General features: G+C 42.3%; 1 protein-coding gene across 1 annotated transcript in view; it reads right to left on the minus strand.

Moving 5' to 3' along the window:
• Positions 1-15231, minus strand: part of tgm2l (transglutaminase 2, like) — a 55793-nt gene that overhangs the window by 26794 nt on the left and 13768 nt on the right. The window contains exons 5-8 of the mRNA XM_051931756.1: positions 12965-13093; positions 9474-9651; positions 9062-9200; positions 2746-2849 (exon numbers count right to left, since the gene is read on the minus strand). Of these exons, the coding sequence (XP_051787716.1) occupies positions 2746-2849; positions 9062-9200; positions 9474-9651; positions 12965-13093 (550 nt within the window). The remainder of the gene's footprint in view (positions 1-2745; positions 2850-9061; positions 9201-9473; positions 9652-12964; positions 13094-15231) is intronic.

Consider the following 15231-nt stretch of genomic DNA (forward strand, 5'->3'; position numbering starts at 1 on the left):
CAATGTCCCCCACCTCCCTCGGGACATGGTCGAAGTTCTGCCGGAGGTGGGAGTTGAAGCTACTTCTGACAGGGGGCTCTGCCAGACGTTCCCAGCAGACCCTCACAACACGTTTGGGCCTACCACGCCTGACCGGCATCCTCCCCCACCATCGAAGCCAACTCACCACCAGGTGGTGATCAGTTGACAGCTCCGCCCCTCTCTTCACCCGAGTGTCCAAGACATGTGGCCGCAAGTCCGACGACACGACCACAAAGTCGATCATCGAACTGAGGCCTAGGGTGTCCTGGTGCCAAGTGCACATATGAACACCCCTATGCTTGAACATGGTGTTCGTTATGGACAATCCGTGACGAGCACAGAAGTCCAATAACAAAACACCGCTCGGGTTCAGATCGGGGGGGCCATTCCTCCCAATCACGCCCTTCCAGGTCTCACTGTCATTGCCCACGTGAGCATTGAAGTCTCCCAGCAGAACGAGGGAGTCCCCAGAAGGTATGCCCTCTAGCACCCCCTCCAGGGACTCCAAAAAGGGTGGGTACTCCGAACTGCTGTTCGGTGCATACGCACAAACAACAGTTAGGACCCGTCCCCCCACCTGAAGGCGAAGGGAGGCTACCCTCTCGTCCACCGGGGTAAACCCCAATGTACAGGCTCCAAGTCGGGGGGCAATAAGTATACCCACACCCGCTCGGCGCCTCTCACCGGGGGCAACTCCAGAGTGGTACAGAGTCCAGCCCCTCTCAAGGAGATTGGTTCCAGAGTCCAAGCTGTGCGTCGAGGTGAGTCCGACTATATCTAGCCGGAACCTCTCAACTTCGCGCACTAGCTCAGGCTCCTTCCCCTTCAGAGAGGTGACATTCCACGTCCCAAGAGCCAGCTTCTGTAGCCGAGGATCGGACCGCCAAGGTCCCCGCCTTCGGCCACCACCCAACTCACACTGCACCCGACCTCCTTGGCCCCTCCCATAGGTGGTGAGCCCATGGGAAGGGGGACCCACGTTGCCTCTTCGGGCTGTGCCCGGCCGAGCCCCATGGGTGCAGGCCCGGCCACCAGGCGCTCGCCATCGAGCCCCACCTCCAGGCCTGGCTCCAGAGTGGGGCCCCGGTGACCCGCGTCCGGGCAAGGGAAAACGGCGTCCAAAGTTTTCATTCATCATAGAAGGTTTTTTATTACTACATGCAATTACAAAATACTTTCCAGTAGATTGTGCACTGCAAATGTTAACGCTGAGGTCTACATTGATCACTTAGAGTTCAACCTGCCCTAGATAGGTCGCACAGCTAGTACTTCAATAAAGTAAATATTGCATTAGATTACTTGTTACTTTAAAAAGTAATCTGACTACGTAAGGCATCTTTTAACACATTAACCCCAACACTGGCAGACACTAACCTAAAGATTTCAATGCCAACTGGAAACCACCTGCAATGTCCCTGCTTCTGTCATTTTGTTTATATGTATTAAAAGTACAATTGTATTGCCTGTAGGTATGCAAATAACAGCCTGATTTTATCAGATTCTGTCTGTTGGCAAACTCGGAAGGCAGATCTCTGATATGCAGTCATCTGAGCACAACAATTGAGATATTTCTTTTAAATTGTGCCCCTGCTATGCAGGGAAGTTATTATTTTAGCTTTCATTAAGCCGCTGTATTTTGTGCTTATCAATATGCAATACTTTAGATTTTTTTGGGTGTATACTGATATCATGCTGTAAAATTATATATGTAATACGATTGCTCTGCCATCCTGCTGTTGCTAGTGTTATACCCAGTGTGAAAAAAGAAACACAAGGGAAAAGTGCACATTAGGAATGAGATGTACATTATTCCAAATAACAGGCAAAAACCAGGAAGTCCAAATTCACTATTATCTGAGCCAAAGCATGTTTATCGGTGCCCTTTGTTACCGCTTTCTGCAGCAAAGCCTGTAACCCGTACCACACTGGCAAAATGAGTTCTGTTTGTGCCTCTTGTTCACATTACCGTGGAGGAGTGCAGTATGTTTGAAAAAGTGACAGGCTGCATATTTTGCACACAAAGACACACCAAAATGCACCATTGTGCACATTACTGTATTTTATCCATGGGGAAACAGTACACAGAAAGTCACTGCTGCAAAAAAACCCCACATTTAGTCCCTGCCGTTATGGAAATTATTGTCTTATATCATTCCCATATATTTTGGATGCTTTATTTGAAGGCTGCACATACACAGAGAAAAAAAAGAAAACACTGACAAGGGATAGTTTCCCCTGAACAGTGGCCAGAGAAGAGGAGGAAGCGCCTTTGCTACATTTTTACATTATTGAAACACTAAATAACAAGCAGACGCTTTCAGAATGAACATTTGAAAACGCTTCCAGACAGGAACTAAACACGTTTTTTCTCGTATGAATGGCTGTTTTTCCATCATCTAGGTGCAGCCTTTGCTCAGCCATTTATCAGGGCAAAAGTGAACAGTCAAGTTCAAAAATTCTATAAAGACCTTAGCAGCCAGAAGCTTCACTATAGTGGTGGACTGAAGACAAATGTAGAGAATTTTTATATTTAAGGATAAAAGGCTCAGTGTAAAAGCAAAGAATTTAGAATACCTTTGTGTGCATCATTGATTATGGTCACCCCAGATAGGAGTGACATATCCTGGTTGCTGCTTCATTTAACACATTTTCATTTTGTTTTTTTATTCTCCAAAAATATCCCAGATGATTCCTCCAGGCTGTGCTTTCACAAAAGAGTATTACCTTCACTCCTCTGCTGTGGAGTCGGATCTAAGACCTGCCAGCCATCAAAGCCAATGGGGAGATCATGTCGACACATCCATGATTCCACCCAGCAATGGTAATTCCTGAAGAGGAAGAATGGCGAGGAGAGATTAAAGGATCTTTAAACCCACAACACATATTGAAATAGCATTGAAAAATTTTTAGTCCAAAAATACACTGATTAAAGCATTTAATACAAGAAGCTATCAGACAAAGCTGGGAAAGTCTGGCACAATTTTTGTAATTTAAGTGCTGTCATAAGGTATCGAGCAGATTCAAATCTTTTCGAGGAAACAAACAGAACCAAGAAAATTTTACTGTCCAATACTAAGCAGTAGTGATGACTCGTTTTTGAAAAGGTTTTAGATTCACTGCACTGGCTTAGAAAGGATGGGGTCATGTAGGATAGAATAATGCCTTCTCTTATTTATTAAATAAACAGATTGACCACTGGGTTGCAATGCTCCGATATTAAGGTATGGTATCAAAGTAACCTGCAGTTATCAGTCTCTCATTTCAAGAAGTACATGTTAATGGTCATCATCTTCTTTTCATCTACAGCCTTAAGGAGAAACATACCACCACCATTCCCCTGTGGAGTGTGACCAAGGCTAAGCGTAAGCCAGGCTGTATACTACTGCAATTAGGGTACAGGTAAGAAGGCCACTTAAGATCACATAGAAAACTAATACCTTCTACAATGTGGGTTCAATTTTATTTGCTTACCATCAAACAATTATGTCAAGTGAGCTGTCAATTAGGACTTAGTACAAGACAGGAAACGTGTTACACCTGGACAGTCCTGTGAATGGTCAAAGAGGAAGAGAACGAAAACATGGCTGAAAAAGGGATATAAGCAAGTGACTGTGTGGGGGTGACAGAGTGTGACCGGGAAAAGATTATTAGCTCTCTCCCAAGGCTATGGTGGATTCAGAAAAGATTCAGACCCCTTCACTTTTTTCACATTTTACTATATTGAAGACTTGTACTAAAGTCATTTCAATTTATGTTTTCCCCATGAAACATCAAGCAACACTCAATATCCCAGCATGACAAGGCAAACACAGGATTTTAGAAATTCTTGCAAATTTATAAAAAATAAAAACCTGAAATATCCCACTAACACAAGTTTTTAGACTCTTTTGCTATGACACTTGAAATTTGGCTCCGGTACATCCCACTCTATTGATCATCATTGAGATGTTTCTAAACCTTTGTCACCCATGTGCGAGTAGGAGACAGCTAAAGGGCCTGAGTAATAGTAACTTCACGCCAGACCAGGGGGTGGTGAGGTGCACTAACTGTCTTTCTCAATCCCTTGCAGACCAATCTCGGGAAATCCCGCATGGTTTTAGTGCCTTCAATAATGTCACTTCCGGCCCCACCTCTGATGGGATCACTTCCAATTCCGACCCTGATGACGTCATTTCCTGCACTGGCCTTTAAAGCCACCATCTTGTCTCCATACCAGCGGGTCTGTTTTGGACTCAGTCTTGTGAATAACTCAAATATTTTCAACCTTTTACAGCCAAGGCATATTATACAGGTGGCTGCCCTAAACCTTAATGATGTCTGTTTAGTGTTCTTGTGACACCTTGTTTGGAGTCCACCTGTGTTCAATTCAATTGACTGGACATAATTAGGAAAAGCACACATCTGACTAGAGAAGGTCCCACAGTTGATAATATGTATCGGCCAAGATACGATTATGTCAAGGCACAGATCTTGGGAAGACTACAAAAACATTTCCTGCAGCACTGAAAGTTCCCAATGCACAGTTAAGTTGCCTTCATAATTCTTAAATGGAAGAAGTTTGGAACTACTAAAACTCTTACTAGAGCTGGCTACTTAGTTAAATCTGAACAGAAAGACCATGGTGAACGAGGTGACCATAAACCTAATTGTCCTTCTGGCTGAGCTCCAGAGCACTTTTGTGGAAATGGTAGAAACTTTCAGAAAGACAACCGTCACTGCAGCACTCCATCAATCTGAGCTTTATGGCAGTGATGTTTGAATTAAAGCGAACACCCAACTTGCCACGAGACACGCTGTGTTGAATCCTCTGACACAAAGCCTTAAAATAACCAATAAGGAACTGCTTAAGAAGATTTTTGTTAGGTAGAATGCCAAGTTGGAGCTGGGTGGTCTTTTGACATGGAATCCAAACAGATTATTTTTTTTTTTTTTCTCCAGCTTAACTGATGTTTTTATTATTTTTTTTTTCTGCCCACCCTGGTCACCTGACCTTATCATCAGACTTGATTTAAAAAAAAAAACAATTCTATATTTAAGGACTTTACTGCTCTTAATTATATTTGTCTTGTGTAAGTTTGCATTATTTGTTTATTTTATACTTAAATCATTATTATCTAATTTTTCTTTGTATGAAAATGTGCCATAGAAATAAACATTGTTATTGTTGTGTGGCCACATGGAAGCCCCTTCTCAGTTAAAACACATGGAAGTCCACTTGGAGTTTGCAAAAAGGCACCTAAAAGGACTTTCAGACTGTGAGATACAAGATTCTCTGGTCAGGTGAAATCAAGATTAGAGTCAAATCAGGCACTGTTTATCACCTGAGCAATACCAGTCCAGCAGTGAAGCATGATGGTGGCAGCATCATGTTGTAGGGGAATGTTTCAGTACCAGGGACTGGGAGATTAGACTGGGTTGAGTGAAGGCTGAATGGAGCAAAGTACAGAGATACCCTTAATGAAAACCTGCTCCAGAGCACTCAGGATGTCAGACTGGGATGAAGGTTCACCTTCCAACATGACAATGACCCTAAGCAATGTAATGGGCAGCCGGGTCCCATGCCTGGCCGAGACGTCCCTGCTGTATATGGTCCGGGGGAGCAGCCATGGGCTCCTCACTACCTCCCCCGGGACACTTGGTGGCAGCCTCCCTGGCTGACGATGATGCCTCAGTTTCTTGCAGGGTTTCATGGGAGATGGAGTTCTCCACAACCCTGTGGGGATCTGGGATGGCTGCCTGGGGGTGTTGCATGGATCCCGGAGCCCACCTGGACATCTCTACAGCCCCGCCCATAAGTGCAATTAGCCACAGGTGATCAAGCACCTGGAGCACTTTCGGGTGGGCTATAAAAAGGGCCAGCATCCACTACTCAGGAGTCAGAATCGGGAGGAAGAGGACAAGGTTGCTTGGGAGGAGTGGTGATGCCAGGGGAAGGACTGGTTTGTCTGTTTAAGTGCTTTGGGACTGTGTATTGCCTGTGGGGTTCACGGGGAAGACGTGCCTCACAGGTGAAGAAAAATAAAAGCCTGTGTGATTTTACACGTGCCTCTGTGTCAGTCTGTGCCGGGTCGGGCACTATATAGCGCCTTATCACAGCAGTAAGCAAAGAAAACATAGGAGTGCCATAGGAACAACTCTGTGAATGTTTCTGAGTGATGGCAAGTCTTGCTCCATGCTCCCATCTCACTTTTTGGAGCCTCTTGATCCCAACATTGTCAGTAATGTAACCGGATGAGTTGGAAAATGAGGACACCAAACGAAGCAAGGGGAAGGTGCAAAGTGCAAACATGCTTTTATTTAAAAAACAGTCAAAACAGTGTCCGTAGTAAAGTGCAGTGCTCAAAAGTGTTTCAATAAATAATTCATAAAAAGATAAAAATTCCAATTGGTTTAAACAAGGATAAAACGAGACTAAAATCCTGCAGCAGACATTGGGGTCCCACCAGCCAAGCACAGCTCCTTCCCAGTCTCTCCAGCTCTTCCAAGGCTTGCTCAACTGGAGAGACTTCAGCCGCTGTGGTCCTCACACTACCGACCCCCATTTTGGCTGCCTGCGCCAGCATCTGCCAGACCGTTCGGGTCGATTGTCCTCCCGTCCTTCTTCTCGCACACGCAGTCGTCTCTCGGATCCCTAGGGTGGACTCCACCACAATCGAACCCACTCTTCTATAAAATCAGTGGGCGCAATCTGGTCCCTCGAGCGCCGATCACTTGCTCTATCACTGGACACCTGACCACACTGACCTTTCTCATACGGCTGGCTGGCTCGTCCACTCTCTTTTTCCCCCAATGCTGCTCTCACTCCCGAAACCTTTCCTTCCTTTCAGTTTCTCTTTTCGTCCTTCTGGGCTGGTCAGTACATATACAGCTCCGTGAGTGCAGAGTCTCAATCACGCACCGCAGGAAGTATGATCGCACCCTCATGTGAAGGTGTGACTTGCCCCAATTACCTCATTAACTCCCCATGGCTGCACTATCGCGCCCACGGAGACTGACACAGCGAAATGGATTATTTAAAATCTGGCCATTCTTTTGAAGCCGCGGACCCGCTATACCACAGAGCCAGATCCCAGACTTGAACTAGGTTGATCATCTCTGTAGAGACCTTAAAATAGTTGTCCACTAACGGTCTCCTTTCAACCTGGCAGCGATTGAGAGAATCTGCAGAGAAGATTGTCAGAAAATCCCAAATCCAGGTTTGTGAAGCTTGTCACAATTAACCCACGAACACTCCAGGCTGGAATCACTGCCAAAGGGGTTTCAACTAAGCACTGAGTAAAGGGTCTGAGCACTTGTGTCATTGCGATATTTCAGTTTATTTTTTAATACATTTCTAAAATCCTGTTTTCGCTTTGTCATTTTGGGGTATTAAGTGTTGCTTGAAGAGGTTAAAAATAAATTTATATGATTTTAGCATAAGGCTGCAACATAACAAAATATGAAAAAAAGTGAAGGGGTCTGAATACTTTCTGAAAGTACTGTATAGGAGGACTTGGTAACTATGTCACATACACTTTTACAGCACTCAGTGAAGGGCGCTATACAAAAGTAAACTGAATTGAAGTGAATGAGGCAGGCCCAGTGGCTTGGTGGGTTTCACTGTCTTATGGTGCCCACTCACTGCCTATTGGCATTGAGCACGTAATCAATTAAGTAGAATGTTTTTATCTAAACAATTAACTTTATATGTCACACAGATTTATTTTTGCCCTTTGTAAATGTTACCCCAGCCTTAAATTAACACTAGGACCTAAAAGAGGGGAGGCCAGCAGAGTCATTCAGCCTGGGCCTCTCACCAGCCATGGATGTGTGGGTTTCCACCAGGTGCTCTGCTTTCCTCTCACTGCCCAAAGACATGCAGGTCAGGTGAATTGGTGACACTATATTTGCCTTAGTGTGTGTGCTTGGTGTGTGTGTGCGTTCTCACTCTGATCGACTGGTGCTCTGTCCAACGTTTGTTCCTGCCTTGTGCCCTTTGCTGGCTGGGACAAGTTCCAGCCCAACAAACCCCAACCGCCCCATGGTCTGGATTAAGCAGGTCAGAAAACAACATGATGTGGAGTGTCAGCTCACTACTGAATCTTTATTTCATATAGCCCCTTTTAATTACCTAATTGCATGTAGGATTCAACAACCATAAAAATAATAAGTGACACCACAGGGTCAGTATCACCTTAAGGCTCTGTCACATTACGTGACTTTTGCAGCGATTTTCAGACTTCATTTACATAATCTCAGCCAGTCCGATGCAATCGCGGAATGCTCCCATGACTAAGAGTTGTGTAGTCTGACATCCTCAACAGCTCAATCCAGCAACTCAACCTGACAAATCTTAAATCGTATGGGCAGGCCTTGTGTGGAGGAGAGTAAAGAATCAATGAGTGCTCTCCTGGAATTACAATGCATAATCTATAATGCAACTATTAGAAATAACAAATGTGGGAATTTTTTTACCTCGCAAACACACGAGAGGGTAGCCTGTCTGATGTCTTGTGTTTTATGTACCATTACAGAATGGGAAATTAAAAAAGGGGGGAGGATTATTTTTGAACTTGCCATACCTGTAAAGTATTCAGATATCAGCAGCTCTGTCAGGAAGTACTGCATTGGCCATCAGAAAAACAAGTGAGCTTTCAATATTTTGGAAATGTGAATCTGTGTCGGAAAGTCATCATGGAGTCCTAAAATTTCTTATGCCCTGCTATGCTTAGTCATTAATATGACATCCTCGGGTGATGAGATTTGTAACTGCAGTCCTCAAGTTTGATCCCCTCTGACTAGACGTTGTGAAATTCAGGAGTGCAAATCTCAGTTCTTAAAAAGTGCCAGAGCAGCTGATTAAAAATGCAAGATATAGCAAGATTTGATGATTTTAATTGGACCTACTGCCTCTATAACTACTGTACTATTTGTATAAAACATTCCTATGGTATGTATTTCAACTAACTGCTTTATTCCTTTTGAGTTACACATGGATTTAATGAAAATTAGAAAGAAGGGATGATATGATAGAAACAAAAAGAAGACATATGGCACTTACCATATTGAATCCTTCTCCTTGCCTGGCAGCAACTCCATGGACTCGTTATAGTATCTGTCTACTCGAAGATTACTGTCTGTGTCATGAGCTGACAGGTAGTTTGTAACACACCGCGCTGGGATACCCAGGCATCTCATTACTAAAACAAAAATGTATTTTCACTTAATGTCAGTGTGATGTACAGTAAAAATAATAATAAAAGCTCTTAAGGTATTTATAGGTTTAAGAAGGGAAAAAAAAAACAAGCTCTATTCTGGTCAGGGCATACACTTTCATGCTCTCCCTTAGACAATTTAGACTAGGAGCCAATGAACTGCTGGGTGACACTGGAGTTCGACTTATGCACTGAAGTCGTACTCTTCGACACATTGCCCGCATAAACAATTCCCATTGCTCTCTCAACACAACCCACCTGTGCAGGCAACTCCAGCAAACACCCAACACTGGCCATAGCACACCGGCTTCATGCCCGCCTGGCTCCAGCGGCGCAAGATCTCCACACTGCCAGTCCAGCGAGTGGGGATGACCCCTTTTTCATACCTTCCATCCCAGCGTCCCAGAATCACCCCTCTATCATCATTGGCATTAATCTGCGTTCAGAACAGAGAAAAAGAGACCTTTAGGTGTGGCGAGATGAATATATGACATGCTCATTAGTAGATCTCAGATGGAATGTGCTCATCTGTAGAGATCTTCAGGGGTCTGTCCTTGGACTGTTACTTTTTCTGATTAATATAAATGGCATAAACTTTGTTATAGTTAGTAAACCTATGAAATTTACAGATAATACTAAAATCTGAGGAGGCGGCAAAAAACAATTAAAGGAGACTTGGACAAACTTCAGAACCGGGTGAACTCTTGAAAAATGCGGTTTAACGTAGAAAAGTACAAAGTGCTGCACTTTAGTTACAAATACAAGATGGGAGAGACTGTACTACAGGAAGCAACCTCTGAAAAGGACTTAGGGGTTTATGTTTTAATGCCAGCTACCAGTCATACCACATGTGCTTCACAACAGGTCATCCCCTGAAGCTAAGCACGATTAGCCCGGCCAGTACTTGGATGGGAGTCCATTTAGGAAAAAAGCTTGTGGGTTGCTATTGGAAGAGGTGTTGGTGAGCCCAGCAGGGGGTGCTTACCCTGTGTTCTTTGTGTTGATCCCAGTTCAGTGAACAGGACACTGTGCTGTAAATATGGCACTGTCCTTCGGGTGAGATGTAAACTGAGGTCCTGACTCTCTGTGGTCATTAAAGATCCCAGGACATCTTTCAAAAACAGCAGGGTTTATTTCAATGTCCTGGCTAAATTGTCCATCACAGACCTGTCCATTCTGGCCCCCTAATCATCCCCTGTCTGTAATTGGCTATCTGTCTCACTCCTTCACCACCTAATACTGTAGTTAATGTGTGGTTAGCGTACTGATGGAAAAATGGCTGCTGTCACATCATCCAGGTGCATACTACACATTGGTGGTGGCTGAAGTGGCTCCCCTCTGTCTAAATGCTTTGAGTAGTGGGAAAAGTGCAATATAAATGTAATTAATTATTAATATTACTAGACATTAAGCACATTACAATAACAGGCGCTAGAATAGTAGTGCATAAACATTAGTAGGAACAGTCTATATTAAATGGCAAAGGACCGTCTATTTTCTGTTACAGTAATACTGGCTTGTATGTGGCTGTAATATGCATCACTGTATTGTGTGCCTTTAATTTTCTCTCACAGTAATACGTCTCTCCAGCAAGTATTTTAATCTGTGCTGGCGTGCAGCTGATTATTGTATGTATGGCGTCTCCCCAGCAACGGATTTTATGTGTGCGAAAATAAATCTACTTTTAAAAGTCATCCCATTGTAATATCATTAAAATTTGTATATTTAGGAAAACACTTTACACTTTACTGGGCCAAGTTTGTTAATTGCAAATCTGACATCCTCAGAGTGAACACTTGCACAGCAACACTAATCCCACCTCTTTGGGGAAGCTGGTCACTGCGTCTCAGTACCCGACTGGATTTTTTGTGCGTTATGTTTTAGGTCTTACCTCATTTACCGAAATCCGACTGGATCGGCCGCGTGATATTTTATAGGTCCCGCCCTCTCTGTCTTGTGTGACGCGTCAGGCGGCCTTTGAAGCATCGCACCGTGCCCCGCGCATGCACACTTCACCAGAAGACACACACACGGACACATGGATGCACACAGGGATTTTATTAAAGAGGATTATTATGTTCACACAACATTTTCATCATCTAAGCAATGCACAGAAGTGATTAAAAAGACAAATAAAATGTTAGGTTACATCATAAAAACTGTTAAATATAAATCTAGGGATGTTATGCTATATGATGCACTAGTGAGACAGCATCTGGAGTACTTTGTGAAGTTCTGGTCGCCACACTACAAAAAAGACAAGACTTCAACACTTCAGTCTGTGCAGAGGAGAACAACCAAGTGCATCCCAGGACTTAAGGACATGTCCTACACGGAGAGACTCAGAAAATTAAACCTGTTTAGTAGTCCTGAGCAGACGAGTCTGCACGGGGACCTAATTCAGGTCTTCAAATTCCTCAAAGGCTTTGATAAAGGAGATCCAGCAGAATTCTTTTGACTAAATGGTGAGTCACATTCTTAAGGACAGCAGTAGAAATTAAGGGGAAGAACCTTTGGGACTGAAGCCAGAAAGCACTTCTTTATACAAATCTGGAACAAACTACCAAGATATGTAGCTGAAAGAGAAACCTTGACAGTCTTTAAGAAACATCAGGATGAGATATTGGGACAGCTTAACTATCAGCTAAGCAAATGAGCTTGATGGACAGAATGGCCTCCTCTCATTTGTCAAATTTCTTATGTTCTTACATTCAGATATCCTTTCAGTTCAAACTGTTGTCCTCCACACTACATAGTGATGAATATTATTTCATTGCTAACTTATCCCACACCACCCATCCACAATCCAGTATGCTACACAAGATGAGTCCCTTTTGGGAAAAGAGTGGTGGTGCAGCTCTTGATTAGGGTTATCTGATGACTGATTCAGGATACCTTCAGCAAGGAAGACAGTATGAAATATAAGTTTCTGTGTTGCTGTCACTATGAAGATGGCATCATTTCTTTTAAAACCTTCAACTGGAATTTTAAATACCAGTTGAACAAATTCCACAAAATCTCTTTTGTATTGTCCATTGGAGATGGCTCAAACAAACACATGTGGTGATCTTCACCAATACCAAATAATTTACTTTTAATTCTGCTCTCTGTTTTACTTAAGACACCGTGGACTTCTTCCTGTCTCAAGTCTGAAGCTGTACCACGTGAATGAGTCCCTAATCAGAATCCTGATCATCATTGGACATAACTCCTCATTTAACTATTGAAACGTAACCTAACGTGTATCTACTATATAAGAGAAGACAAGAATGACTAGAGATAATCTACATGAATGAGGACAGAATGTGCAAACTCTACAAACAGAGACCAAGGCAGAAACTGAACTCTGATTCTAGGAATTACAAGGTCACAGCACTAACCAAAATGCCATGATGGATATTATATTGGATATTAAATATAACAATAAATTGAATGGAACTGAGCATTCCTTTTAAACACAATTATTTAGCTTACACTGAATGAAAATTCATAGATATGACAGTATATACAATATGTGAAAGAACCACATAACATAGATGTAGCAAATATATTAATTTACTGCTAGTCACTGGGCAGCATCACATTAGAAAATACATCCCTTACATGTACACGCCATGCAGAAAAACAAAAAATTCCAAGTACATTTGTTAATATTTAAAGAGGAGACATGGACCCAGAATACAACATAGCCAGTCCATCTCTGACTAAGTTGCTCTCACCATGGAGTTTCCCAAAGGTATCAAACTCACCATGGCTGAGACAGTTCGGCTCACGTACACTGGGTCATTTCTTTTGTAAGCATCACTAATAGGATCATCCAGAGCTGCTGGGCTGTTGTCCAGGATTTCAAAGCAGATGTCCACCATTTCTCTCTCAAACTGTAACATTGAAGACAGACAGCAATGAAACGTGACAATGTGGATTGGCGTAATTAACACATTATAAGCATGACTTAAAACTAAGATCTATAATGGAGCCAGTAGCCAGTGCCTCAAACATTCAATGAAAAGTATCTTTCTTTTACTTGCAAGCTTGGTACAAAATAAAATAAACAGTACCATAAAGCACAGTAATACAGCTTTCCTGTTAAATTCACAATTAAATTAGTTTTCTTTATTTACTAGTAAAACTGTTACTAGAGAACAGCACATAACACATCAGATTCCAGATTCTAACTTATGTAACAGTGCCTGGCTTTTGTCTGTAAGGGATCTGCGTGTTCTCTTAGGGTCTGCAAATATGCTGGTCTTCCTCCCATATCCCAAAGACGTGCATGTGGATACAAGTGTGAATGGAGACTGCGATGGTCCGGACTGGTGTCTTGTTTGAGGCTCAGTCCTTCATTGTGTCTGATGTACCTGGGACAAGCTCTGGCCACCCTCAAACGATGAAAGTTTTAGAGAATATTCTGTTTATTAACATCTTCTTCTACTATTAGAACGGATATGAGATAATACCAAAATGTATAAAGTTTCTGTGTGGCGGTTAATCTCCATTTCATAAGCTGGTATGCTACATTCTGTTTACTAGGCCATCATCTTTCAGATACTTCAGAAGTAACTTGTAACTTGTTTCCAGTCCTTTAAAGACTATATACTTTTCACTGTGATGATGCATGGTAAGTTATGAATTCAAACATTAATGTACAAATTTAGTCTTGGGGATTTTCCATGATGTTTTCTTCTATTTGGACATACCAGTATTAGTATTATTATTATTATTATATGACTAAAACCAGTGTCTGTTTTTTGTTCCTACAATATCTGTTTAACTGTGCTTTTAATTATGCTTTTGACTTTGATCGATGTTATTGACATAATTATTTTAACTGTGCCATTCCTCACTGACCTTGTAAGCAGCTCTTCTTAAAATCTGTTGCTTGTTACCCATACAAGCTACACAAAGACACCTAAATGTCCGCTACTACCATATAAAAAATATTATTTCCAAAATCAAGTCCTGTCTAAGATGACAATTTTAATTTCTGTAGGATTTAAGAGGTAGTTATAGTCTGAATAAATGTTGTTATTTGACATTTTACTTTTCCTATGTATTGATCCCAACTTCATATTGTAAATCTTCACATAGCCATCAGCCTGTGTCAGCCCCAAAATCCTCAACGGAAAAATCTACTCCTGTTTCTCCAAAATTAGGCTTTATTTACACTTAGTGCTGAATGAAATGATTCACACAGAATTGAATATGCTTAGAAACTGTGTTTTACTTCACAAAAAAAATTGCGAAACAGATTGTTTTCACGTTTAGCAAAATCTGTGCCATTGACACAAGAACAAAGGTGTTTAGCCCCATCTAGAGGCATTTACATGCTTTAATTCCACATGCATCTGCCTGTCATTTAGTATTTAAATAAAGCTGCCTAGTGAAAAAATACATCACTGGACTCATTTTCTTTCACATGTAGACATTAGTTGAACTGTTGGATATTTTCTAGTAGTACTATCCTGACAGGTGGCGCAATGGTAGTGCTGCTGCTTTGCAGTAAGGAGACTGTGGAAGATTGTGGGTTCGCTTCCCGGTTCCTCCCTGTGTGGATAGCGCTTTGAGTGCTGAGAAAAGCGCTATATAAATGTAATGAATTATTATTAAATTATTTGCAAAGTTTTGTGGGGCAAGATGTGATTCCCAAACAAAAATACACATCACTCTTGGGACAACCAGTTAAAGAGTGTGTAGTGAACAGCAGAGAAATCCTGCTCTGCAAAGGCTACAACCACAAGGCTTCTTCCTAAAACACAGGGCCTCAATTCCTTCAGTCCATGCATTTTAAACCACTGTCGGGGTTTCAGGGAGAGCACAAAAGATACTGAACAAAAGACTTGACGCTGAGAGAAAATAAAAAGCTAAAATTGCTGTTATCCATTCAGGAGCTCAGTAGTACAAGATAACTGAAGCTTATTAGTTAATTTGATAGTTGTAATGAGTGCTGCAACAGTGGAGACAGACAGACAGGCGCACACACACACACACAGACCACCGCAGCTACTGGGCTCCACAC

Source organism: Erpetoichthys calabaricus, chromosome 9, assembly GCF_900747795.2.
Source record: "Erpetoichthys calabaricus chromosome 9, fErpCal1.3, whole genome shotgun sequence".
NCBI classification, from domain to species: Eukaryota; Metazoa; Chordata; class Cladistia; order Polypteriformes; family Polypteridae; genus Erpetoichthys; species Erpetoichthys calabaricus.